The sequence below is a fragment of the Macaca thibetana genome, chromosome 7 (assembly GCF_024542745.1).
Source record: "Macaca thibetana thibetana isolate TM-01 chromosome 7, ASM2454274v1, whole genome shotgun sequence".
Classification (NCBI taxonomy): Eukaryota; Metazoa; Chordata; class Mammalia; order Primates; family Cercopithecidae; genus Macaca; species Macaca thibetana.
In genome coordinates, this window is record NC_065584.1 from 30,154,728 (window position 1) to 30,172,885 (window position 18,158).

The 18,158-nt window shown below is 47.5% G+C and overlaps 2 protein-coding genes across 2 annotated transcripts in view; one reads left to right on the forward strand and one right to left on the reverse strand.

Moving 5' to 3' along the window:
* Positions 1 to 6,027: 6,027 nt before the first annotated feature.
* Positions 6,028 to 17,549, reverse strand: AHSA1 (activator of HSP90 ATPase activity 1). The gene is made up of 9 exons (XM_050798863.1): positions 17,287 to 17,549; positions 15,760 to 15,950; positions 13,335 to 13,417; positions 12,822 to 12,939; positions 10,899 to 10,987; positions 9,917 to 10,045; positions 7,353 to 7,454; positions 7,023 to 7,074; positions 6,028 to 6,423 (listed from the first exon to the last, which is right to left on the reverse strand). Exons 1-9 carry the CDS (start codon positions 17,364 to 17,366, stop codon positions 6,251 to 6,253), a joined length of 1,017 nt encoding a protein of 338 aa, XP_050654820.1. The 5' UTR covers positions 17,367 to 17,549; the 3' UTR covers positions 6,028 to 6,250.
* Positions 17,550 to 17,793: 244 nt separating this feature from the next.
* VIPAS39 (VPS33B interacting protein, apical-basolateral polarity regulator, spe-39 homolog) overlaps positions 17,794 to 18,158 on the forward strand; it is a 32,371-nt gene continuing 32,006 nt past the window's right edge. Inside the window, exon 1 of the mRNA XM_050798815.1 lies at positions 17,794 to 18,061. The gene's annotated coding sequence lies outside the window, so the exon portion shown is untranslated. The remainder of the gene's footprint in view (positions 18,062 to 18,158) is intronic.

An 18,158-nucleotide genomic window follows, 5' to 3' on the forward strand; every position in this document is an offset into this window, starting at 1 on the left:
AAAGGGCTCCCTCAGCGAGGTCGGTCCGAGGCTGCGTGCCTTCTGCAAGTGACCCCGAGGCAGATATCTCAGTGGGGTTAGTGAGAAGGTTGAAGGGTATGTAGGGCCCAGGGTGGGTGTCCCTGGGAGTCCTGGAAATGTGCATACGTGCCTGTGTCTGCCAGGGCCTCCCTCTGCTGCCTGCTGGGAGCCTGGCCACTCATTTTTCTCCTCCTTGGGAGCTGGGCTCTTCTGCCCTGGCTCTGCACATAGGTGTAAGCCAGCAGCTCCAGAAACATCCCGATTCTCGGGATCTGCCATGAGTGTCTCACACCCGCCCCTGGTGGCCAGCAGAGGAAGTGCCACTCTTCTCATGGGCATAGCCACCCTTTGCCAGGGGGGCATCCAGCCCGGGTGGCCACTCCTCCTTATCTCTGGGTGGTGCACATGCCCTTCTTTCCCCACTCCCTGACACGAGCCACTGCACAGGAGGCTATCTGTAGCCCCAAGCTGCCTTTCTGTTGGACACCACTTTAGTCTCGGGCTGCAAGCCATCCCAGCTGAGGTGAAGTGGACTCCAGGCAGGAAATGGCTTGCCCAGTTCCAGTCCCTTTCCTTTGCTCAGCCCTCTCTGTTCTGCTGATCGTAGGGATGTGCAGGGCTGGGAGCTGGCACTCCCCGAGTGGGGAGGTGACAGCTTGTCACAGTAGCCAGGCTTGGGTGGGTTCAGCACTGGCTCAGGACCGTGGGTCACACATCTATAGTAAACCAGTTCTCTGGGAGGGAAAAAAAAGCCCTGATTTGTTGCATTTGGGCAGCTTCTATGGTGTAAATTCTCCCAGCAGTGGCCCATGTCATACTCCCAGCATCGCTGAATGCACTGAACTCAGAGTTGGGAAGAGATGCACATAATCACTCTCCTGGTACACCTCATACCTCTTCCCTGCCTCCCCATCCCTGTAGCTACACTTGCTTGCCTTCTATGGGGTTGAAATGTTGAAGTCTCAACTGTCTCTGTTCACAAGAGCCACCAAAAGGTAGGGGACTTCCGTCCTAGCCCCTAGATGGCCGCCCTGAAGCTCTCTGGGATCCTCAACAATAAAGCACCTTATTTTCAAATTCTGCCTGATGAAGATTTTTGGGCCCTGGCAGAGCGGAGGAGTGTAAGGAACCCTTGCTTATGGTCCAAGTCAAGCTCCCTTGGGTGTGCTTGTAATTTACCTAACCCACAGCAGGCTTCTTTTCATTTCCTGGACCAGCTGGGCAGGCAGAGCTTGTGGCATGTAGGGGTTAGACTGTAAATACAGTTATCCTTATTCACACTGCCTTGGAGATGGGCGAGGAGCTGGCTGGACCTCAGGGGCACATTCACTCTGAGCTTTGTCAGAGAGGTAAATCACGTTTACTGCACCAGGAAGTCATTTGCTGTGAGGGGATCCAACAAAGACTTGCCCAAAGAACTACAGCTGTAAGATGAGACGTGGATCTGTGCTCTGCCTCAGTTGGCACCCCAACTAGACACTCCACTGTCACTCCTGACATGTGGGGAAGGACAGGGATGTGTCAGGAAGCACAGTAAAGGAAGATGGGTCCAGAGCCGCCACTGGAGACAATCGGAGAGTCAGACGTTTCCAATGACGATCACTCCCAGAGGTGAGTATATTAGCCTGTCCTGAACCATAGTCTAAAAATACTGTATCTGCAACTAGAAATACGAGAGGGTTAGAGAGGGCAGTGTTTCGGGCCACCAGATGGGAGCCATGCCACTCCCTTTCTCTTGTCTAAGGAATTCAATAAGATTAATTATTATTATTATTTTGAGACAGAGCCTCCATCTGTTGCCCAGGCTGGAGTGCAGTCGCGATCTCGGCTCACTGTAACCTCCGCCTCCCAGTCTCAAGTGATCCTCTCACCTCAGCCTCCTAAGTAGCTGGGACCACAGGCCCACACCAGCACACCTGGCTATTTTTTTTTTTTTTTTTTTTTTTTTTGTATTTTTGGTAGAGACGGGGTTTCTCCCTGTTCCCCAGGCTGGTCTCAAACACCTGAGCTCAAGCAGCCCACTTGCCTTGGCCTCCTAAAGTGCTGGGATTACAGGCATGAGCCACTGCACCCAGCTTGAGGCTAATTATTTTTCAGCAGAAACTTTTAAAAGTAACAAGACAGAGTAATCCCAGAGTCTGCTTTCTAAGGAAACTGCTAATTCCCCTCCTTTCTAATATAACTCACCTTGCCTCTTAAACATACTGTCTTAATCTGTATCTAATGGTTTTCTATCACTCATACTGAATTTAGCCAACCCCATTTTAAATCTGTACGTTTAAAGTGGCATGCTAAATTGCTACCATGTCAGGCCACAGATGAGAGAAGCTAAACAAAAGGGGCTAGGGAGTGGGTCGGCTATGAAATTATGTTTATTCAAGCAATGCAAAGGAGAAAGACACTGCACAGGTGGTGACTGGCTTTAGGAGCACCTGTGTGTGAGGAGCAGCGCCAACGGCGGGAGCAGTGAGCCTGATGAAGGGAGGGTTTCCAGAGCAGCTGGTATCAGAGCCCAGAGGAAGCCCATGAAACCAGAGAGGGTCCCTCCACTCCGTTCTTTTCTGGTGTCAGTCACATCACTGGCTTGACTAGCTGTTCTTCCTGTCCCCAACACCAGGAGTTCATCCGTGGTCATGAATCCAGCATGAATACCACTGACTATTTCTACCTTAACAGCTACCCCAGCAACCAAGATGGTTTTGCCCAATTTTTCCCCCTCTGGTTTGCCTCACAAACGGCCCTAGGCTAGGCAAGGCTGGTCAGATTGAATTCTTCCTAGAGTTTTAGGTAACCAACAGTAGGAGTCTGCTGACCTCTGTCTCTTGGAAGACAGAATGATTAGATCCTTAGTCGCAAAAGGGACACAAATGTGCTGCTGTGCCTCCCTCTTTACAATGAAGTTTGCTTCACATGTTGAGGTGCTTCTCAAAGTGCATCCCTGATATTAGAATCACCTGGGATATTTATTAAACTCTGTTTATGAGCCACACCCCACACCCACTGAGCAAGAATCTCTAGGAGTGGAGTCGACTTTTGTGCATTGTTCTTCCTCTCAGGCAGGCAGAGCTCTTAGCCCAAGATATGCAATTTGGACTAAATTAGCCAGCTTTTCAAAATAGCATTCTGGCTTAAGGGAAAACACTTGGGCTTTTGAATGGACTCAGCAGGGACTATTTGCTAAATGACACCAGGTGCCAGTGTTTCCACATGTATCATCTCGAACACTCTCACAAGGCACCTATTATACGCATTCTACAGATAAGGATGTTCACCCAATTTGTTAGGAAGTGGGGAACTTTTACTATTCAAACACAAGTCAAAGTCCACAGTTTTATTTCTAGCTATTCCATCTGCTAAAAAGGTTCAGATGGCTAACCAAAATGTTATCAGTAAAATGGCAATGGTAAGAATTGAATAGCATCAATACTGGCATGTAATGGCAATTGCACATGTCACATGGCAGGCACTTAGCCTGGTGCCTTGGGTTTAACGAACGTATTGGTCATCTCTACTTGATTAATTATAAGTGTTCTGGAACTGGTAACTTTCCATCCAGATGTGTATGAAAAGCCTTATTTTTTCTTTCTCTTTTTCTTTTTTTTTTTTTTTTTCATTCAGACGGAGTCTTGCTCAGTCGCCTAGACTGGAATGCAATCAATGGCATGATCTTGGCTCACTGCAACCTCCGTGTCCTGGGTTCAAGCAATTCTCCCACTCAGCCTCCTGAGTAGCTGGGATTACAGGCACCTGCCACCGCACCTGGCTAATTTTTGTATTTTTAGTAGAGATGGGGTTTCACCATGTTGGCCAGGCTGGTCTCGAATCCCTGACCTCAGGTAATCTACCCACCTTGGCCTCCCAAAGTGCTGGGATTACAGGCGTGAGCCACCACGCCTGGCCGAAAGGGCTCTTTTTTGTTGTTGTTTTTGTTTTGAGACAGAATCTTCATCTGTCGCCCAGGCTGGAGTGCAGTGGCTTGGTCTCAGTTCACTGAAACCTCTGCCTCCCAGGTTCAAGCAATTCTCCTGCCTCAGCCAGTAACTGGGATTACAAGTGCCTGCCACTACGCCTGGCTAATTTTTGTATTTTTAGTAGAGATGGGGTTTCGCCATGTTGGCCAGGCTGGTCTCGAACTCCTGACCTTGTGATCTGCCTGCCTCAGCCTCCCAAAGTGCTGGGATTACAAGCGTGAGTCGCCGCGCCCAGCCAAAGGCTCATTTTTTAATGGTCTCTGTGTTAGGAGGGGTCTGTTAGGAAGGGCCTATTGATTTGATTCAAGCTAGAGTCCAGGTTCTTCAGCAAAAGGTGTCATTTTGGACCCCTAGGAGGCAGATGTAATGTCAAACTAGATGTAGATTAGTTCAGCCCAGCACTCCTATAATTCAAGCCAAAGATGGCTTTGGGAAATGTAAATGAACCAGATCTTGAACTCTGCTTTAACTAGTTTTAGCCTGCAAGGTCTTGCTGCCACCCAATAAAACAGGCAAAAAATAGACGAAGGAAATAGCTGTAGCTGTAGGAGGTAGTGTCTGGCTTAGAGGGCACTGACTCACGCTGGGGTGCAGGAAGTCAGGGCGAGGCTTGTCCAGGAGTGACTCTCCCTGTTCAGGTACTGTTACCTCTTCCTGCAATGTGGCAGTCTGAATCCACTATATCCCCAACACTTGGCTCATGGTCAGTGCCCAGCAAACTTAATGGTACCACATATTGTTAAATAAACAACTTCCTGAATATGGGCTCTGCAGTTACAGTCCTTGTTGCAGTTACAGTCCTTGTTGCAAATCTCAACTCTGCTTAATTGTTCAGTCTGGGTGTTAAGAAATCCAAGGCTCGGCCGGGCGCGGTGGCTCAAGCCTGTAATCCCAGCACTTTGGGAGGCCGAGGCGGGCACATCACGAGGTCAGGAGATCGAGACCATCCTGGCTAACACGGTGAAACCCCGTCTCTACTAAAAAAAATACAAAAAACTAGCTGGGCGAGGTGGCGGGCGCCTGTAGTCCCAGCTACTCCGGAGGCTGAGGCAGGAGAATGGCGTGAACCCGGGAGGCGGAGCTTGCAGTGAGCCGAGATCCTGCCACTGCACTCCAGCTCGGGCGGCAGAGCGAGACTCCGTCTCAAAAAAAAAAAAAAAAAAAAAAAAAAAAGAAATCCAAGGCTCACCTGTAGCAAGTATGTATGTAAACTATTTTTTTTTAATTTTTTGAGACTGTCTTACTCTGTCACCCAGGCTTGAGTGCAGTGGTGCAAACTTGGCTCACACCTTCTGGGCTCAAGCAATTCTCGTGCCTCAGCCTCTAGAGTAGCTGGGATTACAGGCGTGCGCCACCACATTGGTTAATTTTGGTATTTTTAGTAGAGATGGGGTTTCGCCATGTTGGCCAGGCTGGTCTCAAACTCCTGGCCTCAAGTGATCTACCTGCCTCAGCCTCCCGAAGTGCTGGGACTATAGGCCTGAGCCACTACACCTGGCTATATGTCAAATACATGTATTTAAAAGCCAAGACTTAAGTTCTTGTAAAACAAATGACCAAGTACCTACTTCATATCATGGAGATCAAATGAGTTAATGCAAGTAAACAGTGTAGTGTCTGGTACTCAGTAACTATGCAACGTAACAGAAGCTGCCACAAGTTAGGAATCTCCCACCTTTCCATATCCCAAAGCAGCATCTGGTGATCACTAATCCTTTCAAGAGGGTAAGAGGCTATGGGCAGTGCAAAGTGAGAAGTCAGCTGCACTGGCAGTAGAGGTATAGTGTTTGTTAGCACTCTCTACCCAGGTACCAACCCTCCCCTACTTTTACGGGTAAAAAGGCAGGAACTATTTACCAGTAAGAAAGACTAGCTCAGGAATGCCTGGTAGTGAGAAGCAGGTGCTGTGCCTCTTAATTACCCACACTTATCCAGAATAGAGACAAGGCCATCCACCCCATCCTTTACTGAATTCAGAACCTTTGAGGGAGCTCTCAATACCAGCCACTCAATCAACACAGGTTCCAGACACGCATGTTTTTTAAATTATGTTTATTTAGCATATGTACACATAAAAGAGAAATTGCCCTCTGAACCCACCCAGAAGAAAACATGCACAAACCCAAGGTATATGTGGAGGGGAGGGGCCCTGGCCCCAAGTTAGCGGCTGGGACGATGCAATCCTGTGAGTCGCAAGTCCCAGTCAGGAGAGGGCTGGACTGAAGTATCCAGGAGGCTGAAGTCCCCTGCCGCTGGCCCTAAAATAAGCGTGCGCCATAGCCAAAGGTCTGTTTAATGCCCTCAAAGTAGTACCGCTGCCAGCCCTGCCGCGTCCGCTCTTCCTCAGGAGCAGGGATGCCTCGACCTTCCATGCACAGCTCAGTCTCTCCATTCTTGTCGATGAAGGTCAAGGTGATGGTGGCAAAGTGCCCTGGGAAAGGCAGAGGGGATGGGGTTTCATATCTAGGGTTTCCATCTGAGTTTAAGACTGGGGCAACCTGGCTGGGTGTGGTGGTTCACACCTGTAATCTCAGCAGTTTGGGAGGCTGAGATGGGCGGATCACCAGAGGCCAGGAGTTCCAGACCAGCCTGGCTAACATGGTGAAACCCCATCTCTACTAAAATTACAAAACTTAGCTGGGTGTAGTGGCATGCGCCTGTAATCCCAGCTACTTGGGCAACCTGTAATCCCAGTACTTTGGGAGGCTGAGGCAGGAGGATCACTTGAGCCCAGGAGTTCGAGACTAGCCTGGGCAATGTAGTGGGACCCCATCTCTACAAAAAAAGTAATTAAAAAAAAAAAAAGCTGGTGTGGTGGTACACGTAGTCTCAGCTACTTGGGAAGCTGAAGCAGGAGGATCGTTTGGGTCTGGGAGGTTAAGGCTGCAGTTAGCTGTGATTATGCCACTGCACTCTAGCCTGGGTGACAGTGAGACCCTGTTTCCAAAAAACAAAGCAAAAAAAAAAAAAAAAAAACTACAGCAAAGAGAAAAAGTTCTGGGGGTAATGGCAATATATATGTTTACTTACCCTCTGGCCAAGATTTAAACCTCCACTTCATCACAATATGTTTCTCAGGGACCTAAAATAATCAAACAGCTCAGTCTACATTATATACTACAACGGACCCAGTCCTAGCTAGGATCAGTCATCTGCCCTTCATACGGAGTCCACCGTCTGTGCAACTGTATTACTTGCAAGAGAGTTCAAATCACAGCCTTTTTTTGAAAAACAAAATGTTTTATTAACCAAAGAGATTAAAGCCTTAAACTTTACCTATAGAGTTGAGAAACAAGAGAAATGTCACTCAGCTGACCAGACAGACGCAACAACCCAAGTCTAGGGCCAGCAGGTACTCACCAGATCAGTAAATTCCCCAGAAACGTTGCCATCTACCATGTGGAACTTTCCACCTCTGTCTGCTTCTAATGTTGCGGGAGCATGGGTAAAGGCCTGCACCAGCTGCAGGAAAAAAAAAAGAGGCAGAAGATACATGGCTCTCAGTGGGACCCAGGGACAAATGCCAGCTGAAGGCTGCATGTCTCAACTCTCATTTCCGCCAGTCTGCCCCACAGGCGGGTCCAAGGTGTCCCTCTATTCTGTTCTACTACCAGCCAGGACTTGACTTCGGGAATTCTTTCTGATCCGATGATGCCATTACTTTGGACCCATTTACTTTTATTTATTTGAAATAGTAGGCCGGGCGCGGTGGCTCAAGCCTGTAATCCCAGCACTTTGGGAGGCCGAGACGGGCTGATCACGAAGTCAGGAGATCGAGACCATCCTGGCGAACACAGTGAAACCCCGTCTCTACTAAAACTACAAAAAACTAGCCGGGCGAGGTGGCGGCGCCTGTAGTCCCAGCTACTCGGGAGGCTGAGGCAGGAGAATGGCGTAAACCCGGGAGGCGGAGCTTGCAGTGAGCTGAGATCCGGCCACTGCACTCCAGCCTGGGCGACAGAGCGAGACTCCGTCTCAAAAAAAAAAAAAAAAAAAAAAAAAAAAAAAGAAATAGTATATGGTTCAGAAAGATATGAGAATGAGCTTATGAAAGAAAATTCTCAAGTAAATGTTTGAGACTTCTATTTTCATTTCTGAGAACGTGTCCCAAAGTAGATCTATGCCATACATCTTTTTTTTTTTTTTTTTTTTGAGACGGAGTCTCACTCTGTCACCCAGGCTGGAGTGCAGTGGCATGATCTCAGCTCACTGCAACCTCCGCCTGTCCAGGTTTTAAGCAATTCTCTGCCTCAGCCTCCGGAGTAGCCGGGATTACAGGCATGTGCCACCACGCCGGCTAATTTTTTGTTTTTTTAGTACAGACAGGGTTTCACCATCTTGGCCAGACTGGTCTTGAACTCCTGACCTCCAGATCCACCAGCCTCGACCTCCCAAAGTGCTGGGATTATAGGCGTGAGCCACCGTGCCCAGCCCTTTTATTTTGTTTTTGAGATGGGTCTCGCTCTGTTGCCCAGGCCAAAGTGCAGTGGCATGATCATGGCTCACTGTAGCCCCAACCTCCTAAGCTTAGGTGATCCTTCCACCTCAGCCTCCTGAGGAGCTGGGACTATAGGTGTGTACCACCACACCAGCTAATTTCTGTATTTTTTGTATAGATGGCTTCACCATGTTGGCCAGACAAGTCTCAAACTCCTGGGCTCAAGCAATTCATCGGCCTCAGCCTCCCAAAGTGCTGGGATTAGAGGTGTGAGCCACTGTGCCTGGCCTACTCCATATATGTCAAATCAGTATCATTTTGCTGTGTTCGATTACTCAACAGTGCCACTTTTACTTTTAAAAAGGCTTTACTATTTTTTTAAGTAGGTAATACAAATACATGGTAAAAAATTAAAAAGGAACAGAAGGTTAAAAATGTCAGGAATCCTCCCATACAAAAGTATTTTAAAACTCTGAAAACTTTAGCTAGTTTGGAAGAAGAGATTCAACTGAAGTCTGTGTCCATTTAACTGCTTCTCCAGTTCTTGGTTTTCTAAGGGGGACAGAACTATCATGAGAGTATTTTGAGCGCAGGCACACAGACATACTAACACCCATATACTACATGGTACCTCTTAATTTATGGCTGTATTTGCATTTTTGTTTTAAAAATAAGATCTTGGAATTTTGTCCTAGAGTATGTGAGAACTTCCACGTATCCTAACCGCCTTTACTATCAGATAATAAAGCTGAATACAGTCATGTTTCTCAACTCCACACTATAGCAGCAGAATGGTACAAGTCAGCTGTGCAACAGAAAGAAGCCAGGAATTCTTCTGTGCTACAGAGTAACCAAGAATGGCCATTCACTTTTCTGATAAGATTCACTCAGTGATTTCTACTTATATGACCCAAAACTAGGACAGGCATGGTAATGTGCACCTGTAATCCCAGTTACTCAGGAGGCTGAGGAAGGAGGATTGCTTGAGCCCAGGAGTTCAAGGCTAGTCTGGGCAACATAGCAAGACCAGGTCTTTTGTTTTTAAAATAAATAAATATGGCTGGGCACAGTGGTTTGCACCTGTAATCCCAGCACTTTGGGAGGCTGAGGTGTGGGCAGATCACTTGAGGTCAGGAGTTTGAGATCAGCCCATCTCTACTAAAAAACATGGTGAAACCCCATCTCTACTAAAAAATATAAAAATTAGCTGGGCATGATGGCGTGTGCCTATAGTACCAGCTGTTTGGGATGCTGAGGCAGGAGAATCGCTTGAACCCGGCAGGCAGAGGTTGCAGTGAGCCGAGATCGCACCACTGCACTCCAGCTTGGGCGGGTGACAGAGCGAGACTTCGTCTCAAAAAAAAAAAAAAAAGAATAGAGGGAGGGAAACTTCACTTTGATGAAGGCCTCATGGCTCCAGCTGTGAGCACCTTTTCTGCACACTCAGGGCAGATGGCACGAGGCCTGAAGGACAAGACTGACTTACCTCTTGGGTGGTAAACACTCTATAGAGCTCCTCTGGTGACGTCAGGAAGGTTTCCTTAAGAGTGATCTTACAAGTGGGGATTTTGACTCCAACAGGTCTGGCCTGGGTTTTTGAAGGAGCAGGCTTAGCCTGTGAAAGTGGCAGTGAAAACGGTCAGTACAGAGTAATGATACAACCTCAATCAGCGTGGCTTCAGAGACAGTTGTACCATTCATTCTCATAAAAATTTTCACCTCCAAGGCTAATTATTCCAAGGGGTTTGAAGGGAATTTGAGTGTGTAGGTGTTTTAGTCATGAGGGTCATGTTTCTGGAAACATCCTCAATTCCCAGTAAAAATAACCACTCTACAAGGAAGACCCTGATAGTCAAATAACAAATCAAATCATTGAGATATTTTTTAAGAGCTCAGTGTAATTCTCAAACAATTTCTATGCTTAAATAGCTGGAAGCAGTTTTCTCCCCACTTCCAGAGTATCCACTCTACTATGCTGACAAAAGAGCAACAGGGCTCTAAACCAAGTGCTGAGCTTGAACCACAAACTTCTATCTCCAGATAAAGTACCTGCTCGCCCTGTAAACTGGAGAGACTGGGTGAAGACAGGGATGTAACTCCATTTCCTGATGGGACCTCTAAAATCAAAGTCTGAGATATCAACATACCAATTAGGCTGAAGACTTATATAGATGAAGACCATCCTTTGTTCATAACCTCCTAATTGGTGCTAAATGCAATCAAGAGTCAGACTTTTAATTGTCTGATAGCTTCTACTTGCTCTAGGGGTCTGCGATAAACAAATTAAAACCAGGTTAAAGATGGGTGAATGAATGCATATTGCAGGGACTCTAAAAAAGTACCATGAGCAGATCACAGCTGCTCTGGCTTAGAGGTTAGGGACACAAAGAGCTGACATGTGGAATTAAGAAGGCAGTCTCTCAAGTTCCTTTGCAGACAGTCTCCCACCCCGGGGGAAAACCATTTACCTTGCGCTCCTCAGTTTTCAGTGCTGGCTGCCCCACTGGGTCTACTGACTCTCCATTCACTGTAGGTAAGATCATGCCCTGGGTGAACTCTGAAAAGATAAAATTCCAGCTCATGGAAGTTATTTCTTAGTAGCTGAGATCTGGAGTTTCATTACAGCTTGACAAACATAGCCATCCTACTACAGAATGAGGTTTTGACCAGAAAAGGAAGAGGCTATTTTTACATCTTTACTTTTGGTCTATGCCAGACTGGTATCAGGGTATATGCTATAGAATATAGTGTGTTCACTGGGATTATCTTTTTTTTTTTTTTTTTTTTTAGATGGGAGTCTTGCTCTGTTGCCAGGCTGGAGTGCAGTGGTGCAATCTCAGCTCACTGCAATCTCCAACTCCCTGGTTCAAGCTATTTTCCTGCCTCAGCCTCCTGAGTAGCTGGGATTATAGGCAAGCGCCACCATGCCCAGCTAATTTTTGTATTTTTAGTAGAGATGGGGTTTCACCATGTTGGCGAGGATGGTCTCGATCTCCTGACCTCGTGATCCACTGGCCTTAGCCTCCCAAAGTGCTGGGATTACAGGCATGAGCCACCGGCACCCGGCCACTGGGATTATTTTTAAAAGCTTATCCTCCTGACTCAACTGGAAACATTATAACATATTAAGTGCATGTGAGGTCTACTATGGAAGGATGGCATGAACGCTGTGGCACTTTGATGACTTCAAGAGTAGGTAATCTACCCAGCACCCATGGATGCATGGTTAGTATCTTTCCTCCACTCTGCCTTGCCTCTGTAGAAAAGCCACAACTAGTTATGGCACTGGAGTACTGGTCCTCCCCCAAAAAGGTGTCTATCACCTTCTATCATCTTCTTTGATGGTTATTATACATATTCCAACACCAAGATCAGAACACACTGGCAGAAATGGAATCCCAGGGGAAAGCTGAGCTGACTTCTATTCTAACCATCTAAATATCCCTGGAGAATGCATATCAAAGATAGTCCAGACTGTATTTAAGTAATGAGTCCCGCGATGCCAAGTCTTTAGATTAGCGCTGTCCATTAGAAATATAATGTGAGCCTCAAATATAATTTTTTTTTTGAGACGGAGTCTCACTCTGTCGCCCAGGCTGGAGTGCAATGGTATGTTCTTGACTCATCGCCACCTCCATCTCCCAGGTTCAAGCGATTCTCCTGCCTCAGCCTCTTGAGTAGCTGGGATTACAGGCATGCGCCACCACACCCAGCTAATTTTGTATTTTTAGTAGAGATTGGGTTTCTCCATGTTGGTCAGGCTGGTCTTGAACTCCCGACCTCAAGTGATCCGCCCAACTCGGCCTCCCAAAGTGCTGAGATTATAGGCGTGAGCCACCGCACCCAGCCCATAGTGTAATTTATACTCACAGCACGTCTCTTGTGTTTTTTGGTCATCCAGGCTGGAGTGCAGAGGCATGATCTCAGCTAGCTCAATGCAACCTCCCTGCCTCCTGGGCTCAAGCCACTCTCCCACCTCAGCCTCCCCAGTAGCTGGGACTACAGGCGCCAACCACCGCATCCAGCTAATTTTTGTATTTTTTGTAGGACGGCATATTGCCCAGGCTGGTCTCGAATTCCTGAGCTCAGGCAATCAGCCCACCTCAGCCTCCAACAGTGCTGGGATTACAAGTGTGAGCCACTGTGCCTGGCCCTCACAGCACATCTCGGTTTGGTCTAACCACATCTCAAATGCTCAACTGTCAGTATTGGACAACACAGCTCCAGATCTTTCCCTTACTCCGAGCTTATGGACTGACTTTAAGATGAAATAAGCCCCCTCCCCACAAATCTTTACCCATCTGCCAAAGAAAGGACTGTCCAGGCCCTTAACCACAGTCTAACAGGTGGAAACTACCTCCTTAAGGCATATAGAACTACTCAAGGGATACCTGTTTTGAGGGTGCTGATGTAAATTCCCATTGCTTCTCTGAGAAGTTTCACCCCTTCTTCCTTCATTAAGGCCACGAGATTTGTGTCAGGCTCATCTTTGGCAAGGCTCACACTAATCTGAGTGAAAGATGAGAAGTAGGTGGTAAATAACTTGAGGGGCACCCTCATTATGGAATGTGGGGGCTGAGCAATCACGTAACTGCTGACATTTCCAAAGGAAATGCATGAGTACTGCGATATTCGTACAATCCCCATTAGTGTTCCTTCTTGAGTCCTCTCTGTCAAATGGCTAATGTTAGTTAGAACCCATGTCACTAGCTAAAGTGAAGAATTAAAGTGCAAATTGCTCTGGAAGTTTCCAGTGGCACCACACGCCTAGCAAAGTATCTGCAGACTCGGGTTCTGAATGCTTGGACCAAGCCTGCACTATGAATCCTCAATGACAGGTCACTTTTCTCATCTGAGAGTAAGAGGATATAGAGGACTCAGATTAGGAGTTAGGAAGCACGAACCTCTACTTCATCCACGCTGTTTTCATCAGACAAATTGGGGATCTCCACATGTCCTTTGTACTGTACTCCTGACTTAGAAGTACCTGTCAAAACCAATGCAATGTTATTAGTCCACTCCTAGGCAGGAAAGGTCTCTGCTCCAGGGTCCTAACTGCGACCTCACTTCTGCTGCTTTTGGATGGCTGAACCGATCCTCTTTATTCTGAGAATGCCACATGCCAGATGCAATCAATACCCGCACCCCCAAAAGAAATGTCTTTTCCTCACCAGGTTACTGGAAACCAACTATGTTATTGGTACTAGCATGAGTTATACCATGAGAACTTGGGTCAAAAGCCAGTAGTTCTGCTAGAAACTTCTTTTGAAAATATCAATTTATTTCAGTGCAACTGAGATATTAGGGAGCAATTTGATTATAATGAGAAGTTCACATTTGCTTATATGTGACTCCATCCATGAGAAACACTAGGTGAATACGGAAAGCCTCACCCAACTACACAGGATACATAAAACACACATATCTCAAACACCTATCTGCCAATGACCTCGGTTTACAGCGTGTATTGTGAGCCATACCCATCCTCATCTAGTGTAATGTTCCTTCTGATTGTAGATGACTCTCCTTCTACCATTCCAAAGTAGTCCTCAAGCTGCAACCCTTCTGATGCCCACTTTTTTCCCCCCAAGACAGCTCTGTCACTCAGGCTGGAGTGCAGTGGCACGATCTCGGCTCACTGTAACCTCCACCTCCCAGGTTCAAGCAATTCTTCTGCCTCAGCCTCCCAAGTAGCTGGGATTACAGGCACGTGCCACCATGCCCGGCTAATTCTTGTATTTTTTAGTAGAGATGGGGTTTCACCATGTTGGCCAGGTGTGTCTCCAATTCCTGACCTTGATCCACTTGCCTCAGTCTCCCAAAGTGCTGAGATTACAGGCGTGAGCCACCGTGCCTGGCTCTGATGCCCACTTTCACAAGTAACCTTCAGGTCTTTTTAATGGTAAAGCACCATATTTACTGTAGTATTTATTTATTTATTTATTTTCTTTCGAGATGGAGTCTCAGTCTGTTGCCCAGGCTGGAGTGCAATGGTGCGATCTCAGCTCACTGCAACCTCCACCTCCTGGGTTCAAGCAGCTCTCCTGCCTCCGCCTCCCGGGTAGCTGGGACTATAAGCACGCGCCACCACGCCCGGCTAATTTTTTGTATTTTTAGTAGAGACGGGGTTTCACTGTGTCAGTCAGGATGGTCTCAATCTCCTGACCTCATGATCTGCCCGCCCTGGCCTCCCAAAGTGCTGGGATTACATGCATGAACCACCGCGCCTGGCCTGTATTTATCTGTTTCTTACCATTTAATGTGCACAAAACTATGCTACCAATTTTTAGTGCCTATATTTTAAAAAAAAGTGTCGGCCAGACACAGTTCGAGACCAGCCTGACTAACATGGTGAAACCTGTCTCTAATAAAAATACAAAATTAGCCGGGCGTGGTGGCAGGCACCTGTAATCCTACTTGGGAGGCTGAGGCAGGAGAATTGGTTGAACCCAGGAAGTGGAGGTTGCAGTGAGCAGAGATCGCGCCACTGCACTCCAGCCTGGGCGACAAGAGTGAAACTCCGTCTCAAAAAAAAAAAAAAAAAAGGGGGGGGTCTGGGCAAAATGACACCAAAGATTCCTTCCATACTACTATGCTTCAAGTGTACTTTAAAAACAAATTAACAAAAATCAAGGACAGATAAATCTACTTTCACCTTTTTTTATGATATGACTATTCACTTTAGAAATGTTTATCAAAGCACAAATTTCATGCCTTGCCTCATACCCAGACAGTAGCTATCTCATACTCCTTTAACTTTATTGTCTTTTTACATTCAGGCTCTCGACAGTCAGGACTGTCCAAAACGGGCATACACATGACCTCAATTTTTTCCTAATGTCATACAGAAGGGACACAAAACTAGAAGAGAGATAAAACAGCCCCAAATTACTGTCACACACAAGCTTCTTTTTAATTTGTTAGAGTCACACTGAGGAGAGTAAAAAAAAAAGATCAAGACCAAAAAAACAAAAACAAAAACAAAACAAAAAAAACCCTCCTTCCTCCTTTTAAATCACTCACGAGATACATGTAGCTAGTCTGAAGAAATATCACCTTAGGTGTTCCAACAAAGACCAAGGCCCAAACATGCAGTGGCCCAGCCACTTCATGGGTGGGACTGATGAGACCCGGAGAGAGGAAATCCATTTAGCATCCCACAATGGCAAAGAAATTTCAGTACCCAATACTGCTTTACACAGGACTCCAAAGCAGCAACATCTGCCTTCTCCCTTCAACGTTTGTAACTCCTCAAAACTGTTCTCTCCAGCTACTTAACAGGTTAAACAAAACACAGTTAATCTCTCTGACAGCCCAGCTTAGACTTACCTGTCCAGTTTAGTTTGACGCTCCATTCGTAAAAGAAGATAAGTTTCCCTTTGCGATTGTTAATGGACGCCTCTCCATCAAGCTTACTCACTTCTGTCACCTCACATTTGCCTTCTTCATTTTGAACCTGCACTGCCAGGAACAGTGTTTTCAGCTTATCCGTGGACCAATTTGAAGCATCTCTCTCCGTCCTGCAAAGCAGAAACAAAGCTATGAACTAGCAGTCAAATGGAGGATATACTGCTCTATGCAAGAGAATATGAGGTTAAAGGAGGCCTGACAAATAGTTTGAAAGGAACACAAAAACTCCCAGTCCCACTCCAGTATGTCCACAAACATGTCACCCTTTTCTAGGAAGACAAGGGGTTGCACACTGTCAACAAAGACAGCTGCTGTAGAGAATGGTATAAACTCAATGGAAAATTATGCTCTCCTTTCTCGGCATGATGGTGCTGGAGAATACTTGATACTTTAACATGGCGCCCCCATTTGACCAAGTGGAAAACTGCACATATTGCTCTGATCAGGAACACAGACTGGACCATGGAAGAATAGTACTTAGCTAAAAGGCCCAGAAAGGATTCAACCAATAACCCTGACCTCACTGGCACAGTGTTCTGACCTATCAGATTCGCACTTGTATTATAAACTTCCTACACATTCACTGCCCCCTAGATGGCCACAAAAACGTTAAGACAAGGGCTTCAAAACAACAAAAATTAGGTCAAGTACTCTGCATGTTAGAAGAGAGAACACAAAGTGAGATATGGAAAAGAAACATCACTATCTGCCCTCCTGCTTATCAACTATTAGAGAAAACAACAGCAAAGAAAGCTGCAACAAAGTAACGGTACAATACAAACATTATGAACAGAATTCAGTGGAATTCAAAAGTAAGGAAACATTACTTTGGGAAGATTTCATGAAGCGGGGCAGTATTTTAAGAACGGACAGGTTATAAAACCACGGCTGCTCGGCAACCTGGAGTTCCAACACACCTGACCTGACAGTTCCGGGTGAGAGGCCGCAGCTATCTGAGCTCTGAGCACCTGCACAACACGTTCTCAATCTCCCGCGGGACTGCTGCAGCGGTCCCCTATGAATGACTTTTAATTTTACTGCAAGCCGCAAAACAGGAATTACAGACCCCTGGCCTTAGGCCTTTCACAGCTGTCTCCCAACACAATCAAAAGAGGTTCCAGTCTCAGTGACTCCTCTGGCCACGTGTAGTAAGCACCTCCCTGCTCGGGCTGGATGCAGCAGCCAGGGCGTTATCTCCCAGTCTCTCTGACAACCCTCCTCTGGGGCGCTGCCCTCCACGTCCATCTCCCTCCCCTCAAGCACTGAGAAGGTGGCCGGGGAGTGGAGAGGCCTGGGGCTACGGACCCCTGCCACAGGAAGGACCCGCCCCCATCTCCGGACAGGGTTACTTCAGCCCCAGCTCTGTCCGGTCCGAGGTTCCAGGAACCCTGGAACCCTGGCCCGGCCGCAGGTCTCCCAAGGCCGGCCTGCTTTGCTGGCCCTCACCAGTGCCAGTTGTTGACGTTGGTGGCGTCCGCCCGCTCCTCCACGATCCAGCGTGGGTCTCCCTCACCCCACTTGGCCATCGGCTCTCCTATCGCGGCGCCACCAGCTCCGGAGCTGCCGCAGCCACAGCCTCAGGACCGCTTAGTGCCAGCCGCCCGGCAGCGCCTGGAAACTACTAGAAGCGGCCGCAAGCACCTCCTGGCTTGCTTTTCCCTCCACCCCCTCCCCTTCTTAACTTCCGGCTCCTCCCCACTTCCACCGGCTACTTCCGTCCCAACTCGCCGCACCGTGGGTTCCATCTGATTTAGTGTTCCTTCGGACTCCCTCAGGTTCTCCCAAAAAAGGGTCCCGAAACCCAACTGCTCATACAACCATTCCTCACCCATAGGAAAACAAAGAACACGTCTCATTGTTTCCCTGGACCCTAAATCGGCCTTGCTGAGCCTCATGGGACTTGTAGTCTTCTTACGTGACCCGCTGGATAACCGCGGAAGGTCGCCCTGAAGGGAGAGGAAATGACCTAGCACAGTGCGTGGGGTTTCTGGGGGCTGTAGTCAAGAAGCCTTGTGGTTCATCGGGACGGCGCCTGACAGCAGAGGCAGAAGAAACTACAACTTCCAGCATGCCCTGCGGCCTCTTTATTCGCGTTTTCTCCCCGCCCCGCGATTATTCCTTTCTGCCCCCTTGTCTAAGCTGCACAGCCTGAAAAGAGAGGCTGTTCCAGCGGCGGCGGAGGCTGACGCAGTCCTGAGAGGGAGGGCTCTGTGCGTAAGAGGTGAGGGTGTCCCAAGCCCCTTGGGTCGCTTATCTGGCTGAGTCCAGCCTCTCCGCATCTTGATCTTTTCCCCTCTTCTAGGAGGCATCCCTACATC